The sequence below is a fragment of the Aspergillus ambiguus genome, assembly GCF_047715705.1.
Source record: "Aspergillus ambiguus strain CBS 117.58 unplaced genomic scaffold BDV59scaffold_45, whole genome shotgun sequence".
Classification (NCBI taxonomy): Eukaryota; Fungi; Ascomycota; class Eurotiomycetes; order Eurotiales; family Aspergillaceae; genus Aspergillus; species Aspergillus ambiguus.
In genome coordinates this window covers 113,050-132,043 of record NW_027395558.1, presented here as the reverse complement: position 1 = coordinate 132,043, position 18,994 = coordinate 113,050, and the positions used below count along the sequence as shown (strand labels likewise).

Genomic DNA, 18,994 nt, shown 5'->3' with positions numbered 1-18,994 from the left:
GAGGAGGGAGGAGATGCTGATGAATTGTTTTGGAAGGGTTCATGGCAAGAGTGGCTGGTGGAGGCGCGGGCCGGCGCTTGTCCCGTTGTGGTGGGCAACCATTCCTAACGTTAACGTCCACTCGCGAACTCTCCACGCTGCTTGACGGGAACTGCTTCACTTCCACCGTTCATTCCCTTTGATCATGGCTCAGGTACGTCTCTTCATATTCTCCGTCGGCCTCGTCGCTCACTCCTCCAGAAAGCAGCCAAGTCTCTCGCCGCCCGCAATGCCTCCGTCCTTCTCCGGACCCATCTCATCTCTCTCGCCCTCCATGCGCTCTTCCTGCTCCTGCACTGGGCCTTTGACCGTCCCCATGCGCTGAAACCTTACTTCTTCCTCGCTTGTCCGACTCTCGTCATCGAGTTCTACCTGGACCGGCTCGGTCGTCCCCAGTACAACCCCGCCGACGGCTCCTTGCGGTCTCCCGGTGAAGACCTGGGAGCAGCCGGCCTGACCGAGTTCATGTGGGATGTCCTGTACTGGACCTGGGGCTGTATCGGAGCGGTCTGCGTGTTCAACGATCGCGCATGGTGGCTGTGGATCGTTGTTCCTCTGTATTCCGTCTGGCTATTGTATACGACCGTCACGGGCATGAAGTCTGGATTGGCCGGAATGGGTGGTGCCGGCGGCGAGGTTCCGGCTGCCGAAAGCAAGCGACAGAAGAAGATGGAGAAGCGGGGCGGTCGTGTACAGTATCGGTGAAGCTTTCATGGTAGAAGGGGGTCAAATGGATCCTTTATTGCTCATCTGTATATCCCACCAGACCGGCCTACTTTCGCCCCATGTCTGTTGTCGCATGTATCGGATGTACTCGTGATACGAAAAGTCCAATTGTTCATGACATACACAATTGTAATTCTACTTAATTGAAAAACTATCTTGCATGGTGCCTGGCGTGGCAAGACTGGGCTTTAAAACAGAAATAGCAAGAAGGCAAAACAGAAGAATAAACCGACGCAAAAGTCCTCATGAACTGACGTAAGACATCATGACTCACTCGTGGTAACTATATGGGGAATATTAGGGGCATGAGAGTCCACCGGGTAATCGATAAACAAAACCGCCGGGATATCAAACCAAGTAAATGATGGCATCAGAAACGATCACTAACCGTCTTTCTCCACTGTGACTGGACAGAAATTAACATGTTTATAGATCTTCCTTCGCAGGTGTATCCTCGGTAACGGCATCTGCAGATTCCCTATCGGCGTTCTTCTCGCCCTCGATAGCCGTACTCGATGCAGGTGTCGATTGGGCATGAGTCCGCACAGATTCCTCAGAGTCAACAGATGAGGTGGGGATCATCAACTCAGGCGACTCATAGACAGCCTGAAGTTTGAGCTTAAGGTCATCAGGCAAGGTTGAGCCCTTGGCGGCGAGTAGCTTATTCAGAATTTCTCTCACCGAATCTTCTTGGGAGCCTTTCTCATCAGAGGTTCCTGACGAAGTTTTGTCATTGCTGAGACGGATCGGATCAGCGAATGGTTCTCCATCATCTATCTTAGACGGTTGGGTCGACTCTTCAACTTCGCTGGCGTCGTCGACTAATTCGCCATCAACCATGCCTTGCACAGGGGGAACAGTGGGGACAGCTGCAGCCTCAGCACCCCACATCGGCCGGCCGGAATCATCTCCTGCATCTTGATGGATCTCCTCCAGAACGGTTTCGTCATCGTCGAGGCTGGTATCAAACCCGACCTCTTCTGTTTCATCGCTCAGAGAAGCGTTCGCATCGGTCTCGTGATGTTCAGGCCCGGGGGAATCTTCAAACTTGACATCGCTGTTTTCTGAGCCGGTGTTTTCAGTACCAGTGGGATGGGACGACGCCTTTGACTCCTCATCAGACTGCTCAACATTTGCATCAGGCCCCGACGCTTCGCCTTCAGTCGTAGAGTTATCCTCATCAACTACAGTAGGCTTCGGTGGCGCAGGTGGAAGTTCAGATCTGGTGTCAAAGTTATCGCTCACTTCCCGAGCCGTGATCTTCCACTTTCCGACGGCCTTGAGTCGACCGAGCTCCTTTGCAGCGGCTTCCGCAGCATCCATACCAGTTGAGAGGATGTCTTCAGCCACGGACTTAGCTTCTTCGAGCTTCGGATGCTTCAGCCTATCGTGGAAAAATTGGTTCTTCCAGCCGTCAAACTGCGCCTTCAAAGAGTGATATTCCTCCCAATCCGTATAGGTGACACCGTCCATCCACGCCCAACGCGTGCCAATCTCTTGAAATCCTAAATTGTGGATGCTGTCCAGCACCGTCAGAGCCGACCGAGCGGCGACCGAGACACGACGCTGGAGTTCATCATCAAACGATGTGTGCCACTCTCTAAGCGCATGAGCGCGGTCCCGGATTGTAATGGCGGATTCTCTGACGTCCTTTAAGAGTGCTTCCTGCGCCTCTTCCTCCTGTTCAGGCGCATCTTCGGTCGGCAGGGAGTCTGCCAAAGTGTTGATGCGAGTCTTTACAGAAGATATCTCCTGCTCCATGGTCGCTTGCAATGCTGTCACGAGACCTTCCCCGTTTTGCTTAGCCTCGTCCGCAACATACTCATCGACCAGCTCGGCGATACGAGACTCGAGTTCCTCCACAGCGTTCCCGGCAGACGCGGCAAACTTCTGTTCCCATGTTCGCAGGTCCGACGCAATTTTCTCGCGAGTCTGCGCTTCTATTTCAGCGGGTGAGAGCTTCGTTGGAGTTGACGAGGTGGTGACAACAGAAGGCGTAGACGGGACTTCAGACTTGGGTGTTTCCGTGGATGAAGCTGGAGTAGAATGGGTGGATTGATCCGTCGGGCTTAAGAGCACCTATGAGTTAGCTCGCTGAGTAACCGGTTCTTCGTTTTCCGTCACAGCTTACCTGTCGGTTTCCTCCACGACGCTGTTGAGTCGCTTACCCTCACGGTAACTCGCGAGTCTCTGACCAATCTTCACCAACTGAGGCTCAACATTCTCCGAGTATAGGCCAGTGAGCTTGGGCCACAGGGAGCCGCTCACAAATGTGATGGCAGAGGACCAGGTACTCTGCGCATACGGCAAGACAGTGGTGGCGAGGACATCTTGTCCAGAAGTATAGGTTTTTCCGATGAAAGGCATGGAGCGAGCGTAAAATGGCAAGATGTAGTCCTGCGCTGTTGATCGGATGGCCAAGTTGGCCCTCTGGTAGTATGGCGATACTGCAGTTTCGACGCGGTGTACATGCGGAGCCACCTCTGATGTATAAAGCGCGTTGGCTCGGTCTTTGACGAGCTGCAGACGAGGGGTGACTTGCGCATCCCATTGTTGTTGACAGTAGACTTGCGCCTGGCTCAAGGCAGGAGCTCCGTATCTTTCATATCCATGTTTGGCAACGTTGATGGAAGGCGTGTACACCTTCTCATTCAGAATATTCACGTACGGGCGCGTGGCATCAACGTAAGGTGCCGCGTAGGTTTCATAGTACGGAGCGACATGGGGATCAATATAGGAGCGAGCGACGAGGTACGGCTTGCACACCCGCGGGGATGAGTCGTTCAGCTCGGAGATGCGGGACGGACAGCGGAAGAAAGGGGTGAGCAAGGCATACCAAATGCACAGTCTGGGAGGTGTTTCCGTCAGAGAGAGCTCGTGTGAAATCATCCAGAAATTTGGAGCAGAAATTAACCTACCGCACTATCACCCCAAGCGCCCAGCGGAACGGGTTGGTCTTCTTCGTCTTTGACCTGACTCGCGCATCAGCGTTTGCGGTCGACTTGTCCACGGCATCCGGCGCATGGCCATTATCTCGCGTGGCCATGATTACACTCTTCGATCCCGTTGATGGGGCCGGAAATCCCCTTATTCGAACTTTGTAGAACGTTCGCGTCGCGTCGATCCCAATCAGACCAAAGATGCGATCAAGACGAAGCGCGTCTTCTATATCATTGCACAGCAAAGAACAGAATTTCTAGGGTCCGAGGTCGAATCAGAGTGACACTCCAGAAATGAAAGAACCAGGCGAAAGCTTCGTCAACGTCTGACCCGGACGGTAGCACGGACACGCGAGGGCCTATTCAGTCTTGGCGGAGAGGGTTTTTAGGAGCTTAGCCCGGGGTAACTTGCTGTTAGCTCGACATAAATAATTACACGGGTACGCAGTAGTGAACGTGAAGACTGATGCCAAGTCCAATCTGATTAGGCTCGGAAGAGAGAAGACACGGGGAAATCGGTCAGGATAAGATCAAGGACCGGTTCTATCTTGTGCAAGGCAATCAAGGATGATGCATTGTTTGTACCGGTGAGGTCATCCTGTGGCGTTGGTTGGCCGAAGGAGGCAGTTCGAACAATCGCCTTTTCGTCATGTACTGTATGGCATCACGTGCCGCACCTCGGTCCCGACGCTGAGTCATCCATCGGCCCCCATCGACCGAAGGAAGTCAATCTGCCGTCACTACCTATTAATCCCTCCTCGATCATAGTCTTACCACCCTGTTCCTTGAGTCGCTGATCTGTGAGGTTTGGAGTCATACCTCTCAGATTGATCCCAACCCGCGAAACTGTTTTCTATCCTACACCAAGGGAGATTCGTTCGGTCCTTCGCCACCAGCGCCTCCACTCGGCGACGAATTCATTGACGGTCTTCGCGATACGACGAACATGATATCTGGCCACCGTTACTGAAGACGACCGGATCGTCGGATCTAAACTCCGTTAACAAACATGGAGCTACCGGGAAATGACTTCCGTCCACCCTCCGGGGCAAGTGCCTTCCCCGACCTCATGAACGACCCGGCCTACGATACCAATACAAAAGGCAAAGAACGAGATTTCGAAGAACCTGATACTTGCCGGATATGTCGTGGAGAGGGTACACCGGATGAACAGTTATTTTATCCTTGCAAATGCAGCGGTAGTATCAAGTTCGTCCACCAGGCTTGCCTGGTCGAATGGCTATCCCACTCTCAGAAGAAACACTGTGAACTATGCAAAACGCCGTTCCACTTCACCAAACTCTACGATCCCAACATGCCAAGGAGCCTACCAACCCCGCTCTTCATGAAGCAACTTTTGATACACAGCTTCCGATCGCTTGTCACGTGGCTCCGTCTCATATTGGTGGCGTTTGTATGGCTTGGATGGTTACCCTGGTCAATGAGGGCGATATGGAGAGCTCTGTTCTGGCTGGCAGATGGCCGCTGGTCCGGTAGTGATAGCTCTGTGCAGGCTTCTCCGCAGGACCTGCTTCCCGACATGGCTATGAATGCCACTATGTCTGCTGTCAGTACTGCAATCACTGCTGTAGGAACGGCCGCCGCCCAGTCCAGCGGAGCGAATGTGGAATCCGTGGATTCTCCGACGTCGATGTTTCGTTTTTCCTCCGCGGAGCCACTCCTACTGTCACTTGTCAAAAAGGCCCTCTCTATATTGTTCTTTCCGGCCATGTCATCGTCTGCCGGCTCGGCTGGTGTGGACTCTGCGAACATGACGGTTCCCGGCTCATACAGTAAACGGCGCCCTTCGTGGCTTTCTAATGTCAAATTCCTCAACACCCTAACGCCGTCGCCTACTATAAACAACATTATTATCGATACGTTGGAAGGCCAATTGATCACCTTGCTCGTCGTCATATCGTTCATCTTGATATTCCTTATCAGGGAATGGGTCGTCCAACAGCAACCAATGGCCAACATCGCAGAAGCAGAGCGCGAAGCAGCTGTGCAACTGATAGCGAACAATCGTGCAGACCAGGATGACAATCACCGGCAGCCTGATCCAAATGACGCTGTGCATCCAGAGGATCGGTTACACGAAAACCAACATCTTGATCCTACTGATGACTTGGATCAGTCTCAGCATGCAGCGGTGGACTCGGCTGCCAGAGCATACGATGAATATAATGAATATCAAGGGGAAATCTTCCAACGTGGCGAGGCTAACGGCGAGAGCGATGATGACACACCTCTTCCTGAACCATCCCCCCTGAATCGAATGTCTCCTAGCGTAGAGATGTTCCGGGATCTATGGACCCGTGGCAATGGTAACCCTCAGCAAATCCTCGACATCATTCATGAAGAAGGCCTTCAGGATGAGCTCAGCTGGATCGTCACCGCAATGACAAACCTACAGCACACTCGGCGGTCCAGAAATAATTCAATTGATGGTCAAGCACACATGGACCCTTCTAGTGGTGATTTCGAAGAGGCTGTGGGTGATGATGGCAGAGCTACATCACCAGAGCTTTCTCCCCCTACTTCTCCAGTCGATCAACTCGAAAATCCCTTCGACATACCCCGCGTGTTTGGTACTATGCCTCGGCAAGGGGATGATACCATCACCAGCCACCCCCGGAACGACTTTACCTTCAATTTCGCTGCATCAAGAAATGATGGCGTAGATGAGCGCCACGCGCAAGCTAGTGGGTCGAGTAGCTCGCTCAACGAACCCCATGGCGCTCAAAGTTCCAATCGTCTGGACCAAAGCCCAGATCAATCCGGCGACACTCCAGATCCATCATCAGCTGCTCCACCAAATCAAGCCGAGCGTCTTGACGCGCCTCCCAGGAATTTCGGAAACAGAATTTTCGATTGGTTTTGGGCTGACGTCATTCCAGATGTTGACGAGGCGCAGGACAATGCACAAGATGACGAGCATTTGGTTGAAGATCCTGCCCTGGAAGCGCCTTTTGTGCCTGTCCAAAATAACAGACGGGTTGCTGATGGCGCCGTGCAGGATGGCGAAGGTATTGCGGATGCTGATCTCATTCCAAATGATCTGGACGCGATCGAGGATGGTGATGATCTAGAAGGCATAATGGAGCTCATCGGTATGCAAGGTCCAATTTTTGGACTCCTTCAGAACGGTGTCTTCAGTGCTCTCCTGATATCCTTCACCATCGCTATCGGAATCTGGCTTCCCTATCTATGGGGTAAGATCGCTCTTGTTCTACTAGCAAACCCGATCCAACTCATCTTCGGTGTCCCGATGACCGCTGTGTCGGTGTTCGCCGATGTCACTCTCGACACTCTTATTGGAAGCTTGGGTTACGTTATCTACTGGGCGAGTCTAGCTTGCAGAGTTCTGCTTGCACCATTCGGCGCTCTCGTCCCCGTTGCGGACTGGATGCCATCTTCGCAGTACATCACCAGTGCTTCTCTTTCCATCATCGATGCCAGTGGCAACCGACTGAAAAGCGTGGTCGGAACTTTCTTCCTGTTCCACGAGTCTGACGTTCCTATGTTCTCCGTCCTTTCCCATCAGGCCTTGAAGATACATGAAGCGCGCATTGCCAGCGTGTTCCGATCTGCCTTTGCTATCGGCCAGTTCATCTTATACGACTTTCCTCTCCGGCTGATCAATGAAGGCATCTCAGAGGCGTTGGCCTTTGGTTATAATGCCATGGATCTTACCAACATAGTATCCCAATGGAGAGATCTGATCCGCGATATTACTGGTCTACTCCTATACAGGACGAGCCCCAAATGGTTCGGTGCTAGCGCTGTTGGAGCTGGTATGACTGTTGATTACGAGCTCGCCGTGTGGGATACCAAGGACCGTGCGATTGCGATAATTATGGGCTATCTCCTAGCCTCTGTTGTGGGTCTCCTCTACCTTCGCGTTACTGGTCTAATTTCTGGTATTGCCCGCGGCCAACGGGTTGATGGCATGGTTGCGGAGGTCCTACACCAAGCCGGTGGGGTGATGAAAGTCATTTTGATCATCGGGATTGAGATGATCGTTTTCCCTTTGTACTGCGGTGCATTACTCGACATTGCCCTGTTGCCTCTGTTTGAGAACGCGACCATTTCGTCCCGTCTCGATTTTACGTCGTCTTCCCCGCTCACGTCCCTTTTCGTGCATTGGTTCATTGGAACCTGCTATATGTTCCACTTTGCCCTCTTTGTTTCGATGTGCAGGAAGGTTATGAGAACTGGTGTGCTATGTAAGTGTGCACTACCGATTTTGCCAACTGCTAGGTACTTACGCGTTTCCCTACAGATTTCATCCGTGACCCTGACGACCCAACTTTCCATCCTGTACGTGATGTTCTAGAGCGAAATATCACCACTCAATTGCGCAAGATCGCCTTCAGTGCCCTCGTTTACGGAGCTTTAGTCATTCTTTGTCTCGGAAGCGTCGTTTGGGGTCTCTACTACTCATTCAACGACGTCTTGCCAGTTCATTGGTCAGCGAGAGTCCCCGTTCTCGAATTTCCAGTCGATCTACTATTCTACAATTTCATTATCCCCCTTGCTCTTCAGTCCATAAAGCCGTCCGACGTGCTACACGGCATCTATGGCTGGTGGTTCCGTCGCTGTGCTCGTGTTCTGCGGCTGACGGACTTCTTCTTTGGTGAAAGGAACCACGATGAAGAAGGCTATCATGTGAGACGCACATGGCGTGCAGTCTTGACTGGGGCTGAGGGAGATGTCTACCATCCCGTCAGCGATTCGGAACTCAAACGCGTTACGGAGGATGATCAGCGCCCCGACGTATATTTCGTACGGGACGGGAGGTATGTCCGAGCTCCTGCGTCTGATCAGGTTCGGATTCCCAAAGGCAGCCGTGTGTTCTTGGAAGTAACGGAGACAAATGAGAGGGTGGATGGGTCTCCGGATACCGAACAGGGATTGCATGGTCGGTCAAATGATATGTTCACTAAGGTTTACATCCCTCCTCATTTCCGGAGCCGGATTGCTGCCTTCATTCTCCTCATCTGGGTCTTTGCCGCTGCCACAGGGATAGGCACCACCATTATCCCTCTGGTTATTGGCCGCAAAATCATGGCTTCCTACTTTCCCAACCGAGCACTGAACGACGTCTACGCTTTCTCAACAGGTGCGTGCCTGGTAGGCAGTGTCGTTTTGATAGCTCTCTACTGTCATCGAAGTTTTGGGGTGATCAAAGAAAAGTTGGGCCCGTATATTCGGTCTCCCCAAGAGGCCTATGCAGGCATTTCTGCCGCTTTGGCCACCGGACTCCGGCTGCTTTATATTGGCACCGCCTTTGCGATCGTGCTTCCTTCGCTTTTCGCCTTGGTAATGGAGCTCTACATCCTGGTCCCGGTGCATACATATATGGACGGTTCCAAGACACATGTCATTCACTTCGTTCAGGACTGGACAATCGGGGTCCTCTACGTGCAAATGGCGATCAAGTTTGCACTCTGGCGTTCGACTTCGCGTCCCGCCGCCGCACTAAACGCAATTTTCCGCGATGGTTGGCAGAAGCCAAATGTGGGACTTGCGACTCGGGCAGTTTTGCTCCCCGTCATTCTTGCTGCGTCGATTGCGGTGGCTCTGCCCCTCTCTCTTGGGTTCATAGCGAACTCGTCCATGTTCTACTCCACCGCCGACGTACACTCTCTGGTATATCGGTATTCGTACCCGGTGACCTTACTGATCACCCTGGCAGGATGGCTAGGCTACCTGGTATACCGACAGATGGAGATTTGGCGGATCAGTATCCGTGATGATGTTTACTTAATTGGGGAGCGCCTGCATAACTTCCGCGAAAAGCGCACGCGGGATGTCGGCGTGTCCCGCCGGGTGATGACGGGTTGAGAAGATTAAGGCATGTTGTAATTGTTGGGGCAGCCGTGCTTTTTCCAGTTCAGTGTACATTCATTACGATTAATGAATAGACTTTAGCCAGGCTTTAGAATGCTTCTACCTGGTCCCACTCCGTTTGAATTATATATCCTACAGGGAGCACTCCCGTACGCTGGCCACGTGATGAACGAGCAATTGTATCGTGCAGTCGTGTGACTGTCACAGTATAATGTAGCAACCTAGCTACTGTCCGATAGAGAGCAGTTGAGATAGGCAGATAGTGAAGTGATAACTCGTACTTGATGCTGTGTCAGTTAAGTCACATGATTGATCCAGTGCTGACTCACGGTGCAGCGGCAGAATGCACGTGCCACATGTATGCCAGCCAACCACGATGTAGCGCCGAGCAAATGGCGGCAGCCTGCCACGTGACAGTGGCTTGGCGCGTGAGGCTTTGCGGGCACTCGCCACTCCCGATTGGTTAGGCAACCAAATTCCTGCCCACCCGAGATCTATTCTTATTTCCTGCCCGCCCCTCAGCCTTTCCTATCTGCAGATGCCTGTTGCTGCTTGAATATCAACCCCCCCCTTTGAACCCATCACCATGTCCTGTGAATGAGAGTACCTTTTGACGGTGCTCTACTATGACCTGATACCTCCTTTCTCCGTCGTCGTTTCTCTCCCCCCGTTCCCCGGACTCAGCGCGCCAAGATGTCCGTTCTCCGCCATGGAGGTGGTTTCCTCCAACGCCGTCTCACCAAGATGTACACCGATACTAAGACCTCCTGCGAGAGCGTCACGACGGCGTCAAAGGCCGTCGACGATCCGGAATTGGTCGCCTTGCACCGCAGCTTCCGAACTCAGCGTGACCGACTGTTGGCTTGGGGGTTGGATTGGAGCGATGCGAGCGCCGCGCAACCGAATGATATCGACGAGTCTCTGACGCAAGCCGGATTTAGCGATGTCGTCGCCAGTGTAATGTCATCCATCCAAGAGCTTCTCAACGAAGCCGAGTCCATTCAGCACGGGGGAACTCCGGCCGAATTGCCCTCCAAGGGCGGAAGAGCCGATGCTCCCGCAAAGGATCCCTTGAATACCCTACCTATCAAGACACACTGGTCGAACGAGGACATTGACCGGTCCAAATCGCTTCTTTCTGACCTCACAGCGTGTATCGACACACTGTACGATCTCTCTCGATCTCGACGCACTATGAGTTCAGGTGGTCATCGAGCGCGCCACCACCCAACTCTGCAAACAGACGACTCTTATTCTGCACACTCGGATTCGAAGGCATTTCTTGATACGAAACAAATATATCAGAGCCCCAGCAAACAGAAAGAGGGATACGATTACCTGTCGAACCCCATAAAATCCCCAGCCTTCGACCGTTCCCAGTTCGATCAATCCTTTGGCCAACCTCTTTCGTCCAATGACTATATAATCGATCGCTCTACACTTCAACTTTCCGGAGCATCACATGACAACAGCCCTCCTCCGTATGAAGTTGTGGCTGCGTCTAGTAACTCTCGCGCCATTGGCCGTATGCCCACCTCAGCGTCGCCGTTCCTTCGCGGCTCGAAAGACTCCAGCGTTACCATCTTGCTCGAATATGCTCCGATGATCTTTGACAGTGCTGGCGCTGTCACCGTGCCGGAGAAGAACCGCATGGATCGTGTGCATCAGACTCTTGATCAACTGGTGCAAAACTCTCGTGTTTCCCACTTGGGGTTGTTAAGATTCCTCGGGTATTATGTCGACATGCCAAACTCGCGTTATGCCTTCGTCTATCAAATGCCCATCGACTACTTCCCCTTCCTCCGCAATCCTACTGATCTCCTCCATGACCTGAAACCTAAAACACTTGTCTCTCTCTTCCAGACTGGTGAGGATTATCAGATTCCCAACCTTGAGACCCGCTTTCGGTTGGCCTACGACCTTCTGATGGCTGTTTTGCAATTAAGGAGCCAGAATCTCGTTCACGGTAATATAAATAGCAGTAATGTTCTGATCTTTCCCGGCTTAACAAACTCCAATCATGACGAAGTTGGATTGACTGAAAATTTGCGCCGTCCATACTTGACGTCGACCGCTCAATTTTCCGGGAGCGGCTCGTCACCAGAGCCCCTCTCGTCCAGTATCTATCGCCATCCCGATGATAAGCGGTCGCTTGATGACGATGCTGCATGGGCCTATGACCTATATTCTCTTGGCTTGGTCTTGTTGGAGATTGGCCTGTGGACGCCAATCAGCCGTCTATGGAAGATGAAGTACACGCCTTCCATGTTCAAACAGAGGATCGAGAATGTTTACCTGCAGAAACTCGGTCCAAAGTGCGGTAGCGCCTATATCCATGTGGTCCAGCTCTGTCTGGATGCTCCAAACTTCCACCTTTCTACTCAGCCCTTTCAGGATTTCAGTCTGCGTGTGCCGCAGACCTATGACTATCCCGTTCTGGATCTCTCCGAGCCGGACAGTATCTTCTCTTTTGGAATGAACTTCATTTACACCATGAGTAAGATCATTTGGGCATGTTGTCGAATCGACATATTTTCCGCTCCATGTGCGGAGGAGCTTGATGACTGTCTTCCTCTTGCTCTGGTGCCTCGGCCGGATGCTGCAGCCACCAAAAAGCCACTTCGTGAGTACACAGCTCATGAACAACTTGTACCACTGTCACCAGAGCCATTCACCCCGCTCCCCACAGCAGAGATGAAGCTCATACGGGAGAAGATGGGGCTTGAGGATCGGAAGCCGCGCAAGAGAACTTTCAAGAAGCTTACCAACGTCGAAATTCCCCAAGAGCATCTCAACGAATGGAACTTCCGGATGATGCCACGGCTCAGGAAGCTGCTGCAGAAAATCCTCAAAGACTCGACAGAGTCATGCGGTGTCACTTTGACTATGACCGGCGAGTCAGTCGAAAGCGCGAAGACGACTATCTGTGTAACTTGCGCCAGCACCAAGAAAGTTCGAGCAGCGCTCAAGAAATACTTCGTGCTTGATCGGGATGATTGGGATTTGCTTGTCCTCCGTGGCGATATTCAACGGTCAAAAGTTCCACGCAAGAACCGTCGCAGGCCGGCAAAGACTGGGCCTGAGCGGCCAGATCTCCCTGCTCCCTACCAGGACCCGAATCCTTGCTACCAGCCACGTCCTCTTTGTGGAGCATCCATGGGTGCCTTCCTGAACGAAGAACATTTGCCTCCTGTGACGTACGGAGGTGCCATCCTCGTCGACGGTTTACCGTATGGTATGACAGTACATCACATGCTCGAGTCACCAAGTGACCAGGAAGACGAGGATGATGATTCTGATGCAGAAGCTCCGCTGAGGTCAGCTGGTAATTGGCCTCGCCAAACCGTTGCCCAAGACTCCGAGTTCATGTACAGCTGGTGCGATGATGATCCGTCCGAGGTCAACCTGGAGTTCGAACTCTCAGAGGATGAAGAGGCAGATGACAACTCCGTCTCATTGAGTCTCGAAGGCAACTATGATGATTTCACGCTCTCCGAAGGCTACTCCTCCGACGAAGGCCTGGATGGGGATGATGTGTACGATGACGAGGATGCTGCGTCTATCGGCGATACTGCAGGCGTGGATCCTGGCGACGAACCACCACTATTTGTGACCCAGCCGGCCTTGGATGATGTCCGTGAAGGCTTCTTTCCCTGCCTTGAAGACCGCGACGACGAACACCTCGCGTCACATTCGTTCGGATATGTGCACGCGTCCTCCGGTGTTCGGCGATGGACGCGAAAAGGCATCAAGCACGAGATCGACTGGGCACTGATCAAAATTAACGATGACCGCAGCGACCCACGCAACATCGTGTACGACAAAACATCCTCGTCAACCAGGCAACGGCCCCAAAGTGAGCCCATCTTCCTCACCGACATTGCACGACTCGAAGACCTTGGCGGTCTGAAAGTACATTGCTGCGGCCGCACCAGCGGCCTCCAGACCGGCCAGATCTCTCGTGCCATAACGCTAGTCAAAATGAACGGGCGGCACAGTTTTTCGACCAGCTTTTGTGTGGAAGGAAACTTTGGCGGTAAGTAAGCCTCCCATTTCTTAACAACTTTGTGCCACCTCAGCTTGTGATGCTAACTAATACTTACAGTCCCCGGCGATTCCGGCGCGTGGGTCTTCGAAAAGTCCACCGGCCGTGTCTGCGGTCATGTTCTAGCGTGGTCTGAAAGGAGCCGTACGGCGTACATTGCGCCTATGGAAGTCCTCCTTGAGGACATTGCTCGTACCCTCAATGCCTCCTACGTTTCTCTCCCCGGCCATCCCCACAGGTCGCTCGCATATTCCATACCGCATAACCCATATCTTGAGCCGCAAAACCCGCGGTACCGCTCCCCATTGCCCCTCCCGGGCCAGATCCCTGTTGACATCGGGCATCTGGGACTCGAGGACCCTACCTCGCCTCCTCCTCCACCTGCGCGTCCGCCACCAGGCCCCGCCCACCCGAGTCGGGGATTAAGAGAGGGGCCCTCACCAGCACCGTATGGCGGGATGCCCCCTATTCTGACTCCTCCGAGGAGCTTGGAAAGGCAGCTTGCTTAGGATTGCCTGGAACCTTGATTTGTCGTGATATCCATTTTATTTCTTATGTTATTGATGTGATGAATGAACCAGCGAGCAGCTGAAGCAAAATATTAATACCCCTATGCTGCCATTTTTATATAGCAATCCACGCCAATTATTCTATTAACATTCTCTAAAGGAATCGGTCAAATCACCGTAGTTTTGCCAAATAAATGTCAAACCAACTATCTTGTTCCCCTTTCAAAGCGTCTCGAGCTTGTGTACGAGCCTTCGACTCGACAGTTAGAATCTCTCGCGGCGTAGACTCGACCCCCGGTCCTTCATCTTCCTGGGTGACTTCGCTTCTTCTCTGGGCTTTTTCGAGTTCAGGCATTTTGTCGCCAGACATTTGCTAGCCTGATAGACTTTGCGAAACAGACAATACCGCTCGAGGTATAGATGCGCGGATGGTCTTCCTCTCCCCTTCTGGAGCGTGAATTTTTAACACTGTCTCAGCAGCTGTGCTTTGTCAAATTTGATAAGACTGACCAAATAGATCTCGGAAATCTTTCTCGGGCACTTCCAAAATCTTTCGTCGCGGTCGTTAGCGACGGGCTCTATCGTCCAGATTGCTCAGGGAGTGTATGAAGATAGGACCACGGTCCCCGCCGTCTTTCGACAGACTTGCGAAAGTGTCTGAAAATGCTGACCATTCTCATATTTACGCTGCAGTTCAGTTTGCCGGAATCCTATGCATTTATTACGCCCGGATATATAAGCCATCCATCTTCGAAACTGAAAGAGCCCGTATTACGAACGAACCACCCTGATTGTCTTCAAAGCGAAATGCTCTCATTCTGGCATCTTCGCCTCGTGTTCCATTAGTTCAGTGATGCGAGTGCTCTCAGGAAGACCAAGGATCCTCCGGGCCTCGTCAATAGGCATGTTGTGCGGCATCGTCTTCTCTTTTTTGACCGGGTCACCACCCGCAGCAAAAATGACGTCCTGGAGCCAGAATATTTAGCGTATGAGGTTACTTCATGGTATGTCGCGTGGACACGCTCTATCCCTTAGAGGTACTCACAAGCTCCTGGAGACTCCTTTTTCTGGTCTCAACCAGGAAAAAGTAGATGATAGGTATGAAGCAGGCATTCAAGATGGCAAATATAATATACTAGGCCAACATTAGGCTGAGAACGGCGCCACGGTGTACAATAAAGTTTTGACTTACGGTCTTCCAGCCGGTATTCTGGAAAGCGGGTGGGACGATCATAACCACCACGAAGCAGAACAACCAGTTGGTAGCGCTCGCCATGGCATTAGCCTGCGCGCGGCATCGCAGAGGTGCAATCTCGGCGCTGTACAAAAACGGCCCCCCAACCCAGGCAAGGCCAAAGAAGGTATTAAAAAGAAACAGAAACCCGGCGGCGGTCAGTTGGCAGGTGCGCGAGTCCGTGCTTTGAAGCCCAGCGATGACGGCAAAGCAACAGGCCATGCCGACTGTAGTCCACAAAAAGGCTCGACGCCGCCCAAGTCCTTCTATGAGCAACACGGATAGAAGCGAGCATAGAGCGTACTCCAAACCGCCCATGGCAGCGATGAGGTGTGATGTACCGGCGTCGAGGCCGAACGACTCTTGCAGAATCTTGTTGGCGTATGTTGAGACCAAGTTGATTCCGGAAATTTGCTGCGCGGCTTGCATGAAAACCCCGATGGCAACGCGATGGAAGGTCTTAGTCTTTCCCATATCCAGTAATTCTCTATAGGAGAACGGGGCCAGCTCAGTCTGAGCTTCAAACGAGGCGATGATTGCATCACGTTCAAACACTAGGTCCGGATGGTCGTCGGGCAGGCCTCGAAGCTTTGACAGGTTGTGTATGCCCTACAAACATTGTACGGTCAGCAAAGCACTTCTAGAAAAGAACGGCTGCCAAAAGATCAAGACGACATACCTCTCCAACGAGGCCATGTTTGATCAACCAGCGCGGCGACTCGGGAAGAAAGTTAATCAAGACGAAGACGATCAAGGCCGGGACAAGCTGGATGCCCACGGGTGTACGCCATTGCGCCTGGCCCTTTACAAAGAAGAAGCCATAGGTAACGAGCTGGCCGCAAGCAACGCCAAATGTCTGCAAACCTCCCTCAATCATGACTAGACCGTGTCAGCCGTTGGACACGAGAAGAGCGACGAGACCCATTTACCCCAACGTCCGCGACTATGAGCTTTCGCACACTCAGACTGCCATGACGGCACTGTAGCGACCTGCAAGCCGAGCCCGATGCCGCTGATAACCCGACCCAGGACTAGCTGAGATATGACCCAGGCACTGGTCTGCAACGCGCCACCGACCAGCATGAAGAGCATACCGAGCCAGATGATCTGACGACGACCGAGGCGGTCGCCAAGGTCCAGGCAGGCAAGGGCTCCGACAAGAGCGCCGAGTTCAAAAGCGGCGATCACGATGCCCTGAACATCGGCGTTGTTCATTTCGGGGAAAACAGTGGTGAAAGACTTCTCGGTGATGAGACCGCCCTGTATTGTTCTTAGACCTGACGCGTTACCGGGAAAAGGCTGAAGAAAGGCAGGGTACCATGACGCTCATGTCGTAGCCGAAGAGCCAAAATGCACATGCCGCAATGCCGGCAACGAGAAAGTTGAGCTTTAAGCCCGACGTTCCCAGGTGGGTTGTGTATCTAGTCAATGGGAATATGGCCATCTGTGCAACGTGGAAAGCACAGTCTGGGGATTCTCTTGATTTAAGGTGAATGAGAGTTTCTTGACAGAAGACGTGTCCTACCACAGCAACTTGAATTTCATAACGATGAATCCGACTTGAATTTATAGCTGAGCGATAGCGAAGTAAGACGTAAGTTTTATTTCACATTACGGTGTGGAGAGGCGTTGAACTAAACCCCAGGCCAAGGTCCGGGGAGGAATTCTAGACAGCAATTCCTCGGAAGGTATCCAGCCCCGCGAACCTTGAGTCCAAAGGCGGGAAGAAGATCTGCACAGGAAGTGCTCGAGCATAACTAGTCTTAACTAGGCAGGACGGAAGTTGCGGAAGGCAGTCATCCCCGAGAGCAGATCGTCATTGAGCGTTTACCAGTCGGACATAGTGTGGTCGTCCACCTCGGCTCCGCACGATTGGCCTATTTCCATAGTGACTTTGGTCAGCTTCCCGAGATTCTCAAGGACTTTGAGACCCAGTACGGGAGATCACAGTGGGACACGATCCTGTCTCCGGAAGGTAACCGAGTCCGATATCCCGCTGTTGAGAGTGGGAGCATGGGTCAGTCGAGAATATAAAAGAAATGCAATGAACACGAACGTGGACTCTTCCTGGACTCCAATACCTTGTCTCAATTTGCGCATTCCGTAAGCGATAATACCTTCCAAGATGGACCAATCGTCAGGCAGCCCACTGTAAGTGTTCTACAGCAGACATAACGAGCCTCTCCAGCACGCTTCGTCCCCAACAAAATCTAAGTACTAAGCGGCTGATCGTCCAACAGTTCTCTAAAGGTCATCGGCCACAATGCAGGAACGTCTATGGACGGCATCGACCTCGTCCATGTCCACTTCACGCAGGACAGCCCGACAACGCCGTTAAAGATGCAGCTCCTGCACTATGGGGAATACCCGATGCCTAAAGCGCTCAAGGCACAAGTCATGAGGCTCATCAAGGAGAACACAACGACGCCCGAGGAAATGGCCATCATCAACATCCAGCTCGGTGAAGTCATTACTGACGCCGTCCATTGGTTCGCCAAAGAGAACGCGTTCAATGTGGAGACAGACGTCGACTTGATCGGTGGCCAGGGCCAGACGATCTGGCACCTGCCGCTGCCGGAGCTCTTTGAGGGCAACCAAATCCGGGCACACCTCGACATGGCTGAGATTGCCATTATTGCCGCCGGCACTGGAGTCACCTCGCTGGGCAACTTTCGCGTGTCGGACATGGCGCTCGGCCGGCAAGGGTGCCCGCTCTTCGCGGCTCTCGACTCGCTCCTCTTAAGCCACCCAACCCTCAACCGCGCCGTGCAAAACATTGGTGGGATCGCCAACTTTTCGATCTTACCCCGAGGCGCTGTCGAAGAGTGTTACGACTTCGATACGGGTCCCGGAAACATTTTCATCGACGCGGCTGTGCGCTACTTTACTGGAGGTCAACAGGAATATGACCAGGATGGCGCCATGGGCCAGAGTGGCAAGGTTGACCAGTCTGTAGTAGACAAAGTGCTCCAGGGGCCATACTTCGTGCATGATGTGCCCAAAACCACCGGCCGAGAGACGTTCGGGGATCGGATGGCAGAGGATATATGCGATGAGATGCTCGCCCGTAAGTCTGGATGTTCCGATCAAGACATGGGTGCTTTTTCGGCTGATAAAACGTGGTCTTGCAGGCGGAGCTACCCCAGAGGACTGTGTCGCCACCATCACTCGCATCACGGCCCAGTCGCTCGCCGATGCCTACGAACGCTGGGGTCCTCCAGGGGGCGTAGACGAGATCTACATGGGCGGCGGTGGATCGTATAACCCTAACATCGTCGACTACCTGAGGCAGCGCTTGCCCAACACTCGCATCATCCCAATTTCGGAGATTGGAATCCCTGTCGGGGCAAAAGAAGCTCTGGGATTTGCGCTCCTGACGCTGGAGTGCTTCGTTGGACGACCTATGATTGTGCCCAAGAGGACCGAGTCGGACCGTCCCGGTGTAGTAGGCCAGATCCAGCCGGGCAAGAACATGTACCGTATCCGACGGCATGTCGTCCAGGTGAGTTTGATGTTGCCGCCTCCCGCCCCGGACGGATGGATGATCTGACACGGACATCGACGACAGTTTTGGGGAGACTTCCCCGAGGAGCAGGTGAAATGCACGACAAAGATGATTCTCCTCCCTTCTCAGTGTGAGGCCTAG

General features: G+C 52.8%; 6 protein-coding genes across 6 annotated transcripts; 4 read left to right on the top strand and 2 right to left on the bottom strand.

Moving 5' to 3' along the window:
- Nucleotides 1–184: 184 nt before the first annotated feature.
- BDV59DRAFT_205468 (SND2/TMEM208 family protein) lies at nt 185–744 on the top strand (the record flags this gene model as incomplete). Its single annotated transcript, XM_073694651.1, has 2 exons — nt 185–193; nt 241–744. The coding sequence occupies 2 exons, from the start codon at nt 185–187 to the stop codon at nt 742–744; spliced, it is 513 nt and encodes a 170-aa protein (XP_073543969.1).
- Nucleotides 745–967: 223 nt separating this feature from the next.
- BDV59DRAFT_121373 (uncharacterized protein) lies at nt 968–3,999 on the bottom strand. The gene is made up of 3 exons (XM_073686806.1): nt 3,684–3,999; nt 2,897–3,613; nt 968–2,833 (listed from the first exon to the last, which is right to left on the bottom strand). The coding sequence occupies exons 1-3, from the start codon at nt 3,809–3,811 to the stop codon at nt 1,192–1,194; spliced, it is 2,487 nt and encodes an 828-aa protein (XP_073543968.1). The 5' UTR covers nt 3,812–3,999; the 3' UTR covers nt 968–1,191.
- A 462-nt stretch (nt 4,000–4,461) lies between these two features.
- BDV59DRAFT_187119 (E3 ubiquitin-protein ligase SSM4) lies at nt 4,462–9,718 on the top strand. The gene is made up of 2 exons (XM_073691137.1): nt 4,462–7,933; nt 7,990–9,718. The coding sequence occupies exons 1-2, from the start codon at nt 4,714–4,716 to the stop codon at nt 9,552–9,554; spliced, it is 4,785 nt and encodes a 1,594-aa protein (XP_073543967.1). The 5' UTR covers nt 4,462–4,713; the 3' UTR covers nt 9,555–9,718.
- Nucleotides 9,719–10,066: 348 nt separating this feature from the next.
- BDV59DRAFT_187118 (uncharacterized protein) lies at nt 10,067–14,258 on the top strand. The gene is made up of 2 exons (XM_073691136.1): nt 10,067–13,596; nt 13,666–14,258. Exons 1-2 carry the CDS (start codon nt 10,254–10,256, stop codon nt 14,112–14,114), a joined length of 3,792 nt encoding a protein of 1,263 aa, XP_073543966.1. The 5' UTR covers nt 10,067–10,253; the 3' UTR covers nt 14,115–14,258.
- Nucleotides 14,259–14,547: 289 nt separating this feature from the next.
- On the bottom strand, nt 14,548–17,166 carry BDV59DRAFT_210489 (putative MFS monosaccharide transporter). The gene is made up of 6 exons (XM_073695610.1): nt 16,667–17,166; nt 16,278–16,608; nt 16,028–16,227; nt 15,307–15,957; nt 15,160–15,249; nt 14,548–15,080 (listed from the first exon to the last, which is right to left on the bottom strand). The coding sequence occupies exons 1-6, from the start codon at nt 16,790–16,792 to the stop codon at nt 14,928–14,930; spliced, it is 1,551 nt and encodes a 516-aa protein (XP_073543965.1). The 5' UTR covers nt 16,793–17,166; the 3' UTR covers nt 14,548–14,927.
- Nucleotides 17,167–17,473: 307 nt separating this feature from the next.
- BDV59DRAFT_195875 (UPF0075 domain protein) lies at nt 17,474–18,994 on the top strand (the record flags this gene model as incomplete). The annotated part of the gene is made up of 4 exons (XM_073692643.1): nt 17,474–17,499; nt 17,589–18,415; nt 18,480–18,850; nt 18,917–18,994. 4 exons carry the CDS (start codon nt 17,474–17,476, stop codon nt 18,992–18,994), a joined length of 1,302 nt encoding a protein of 433 aa, XP_073543964.1.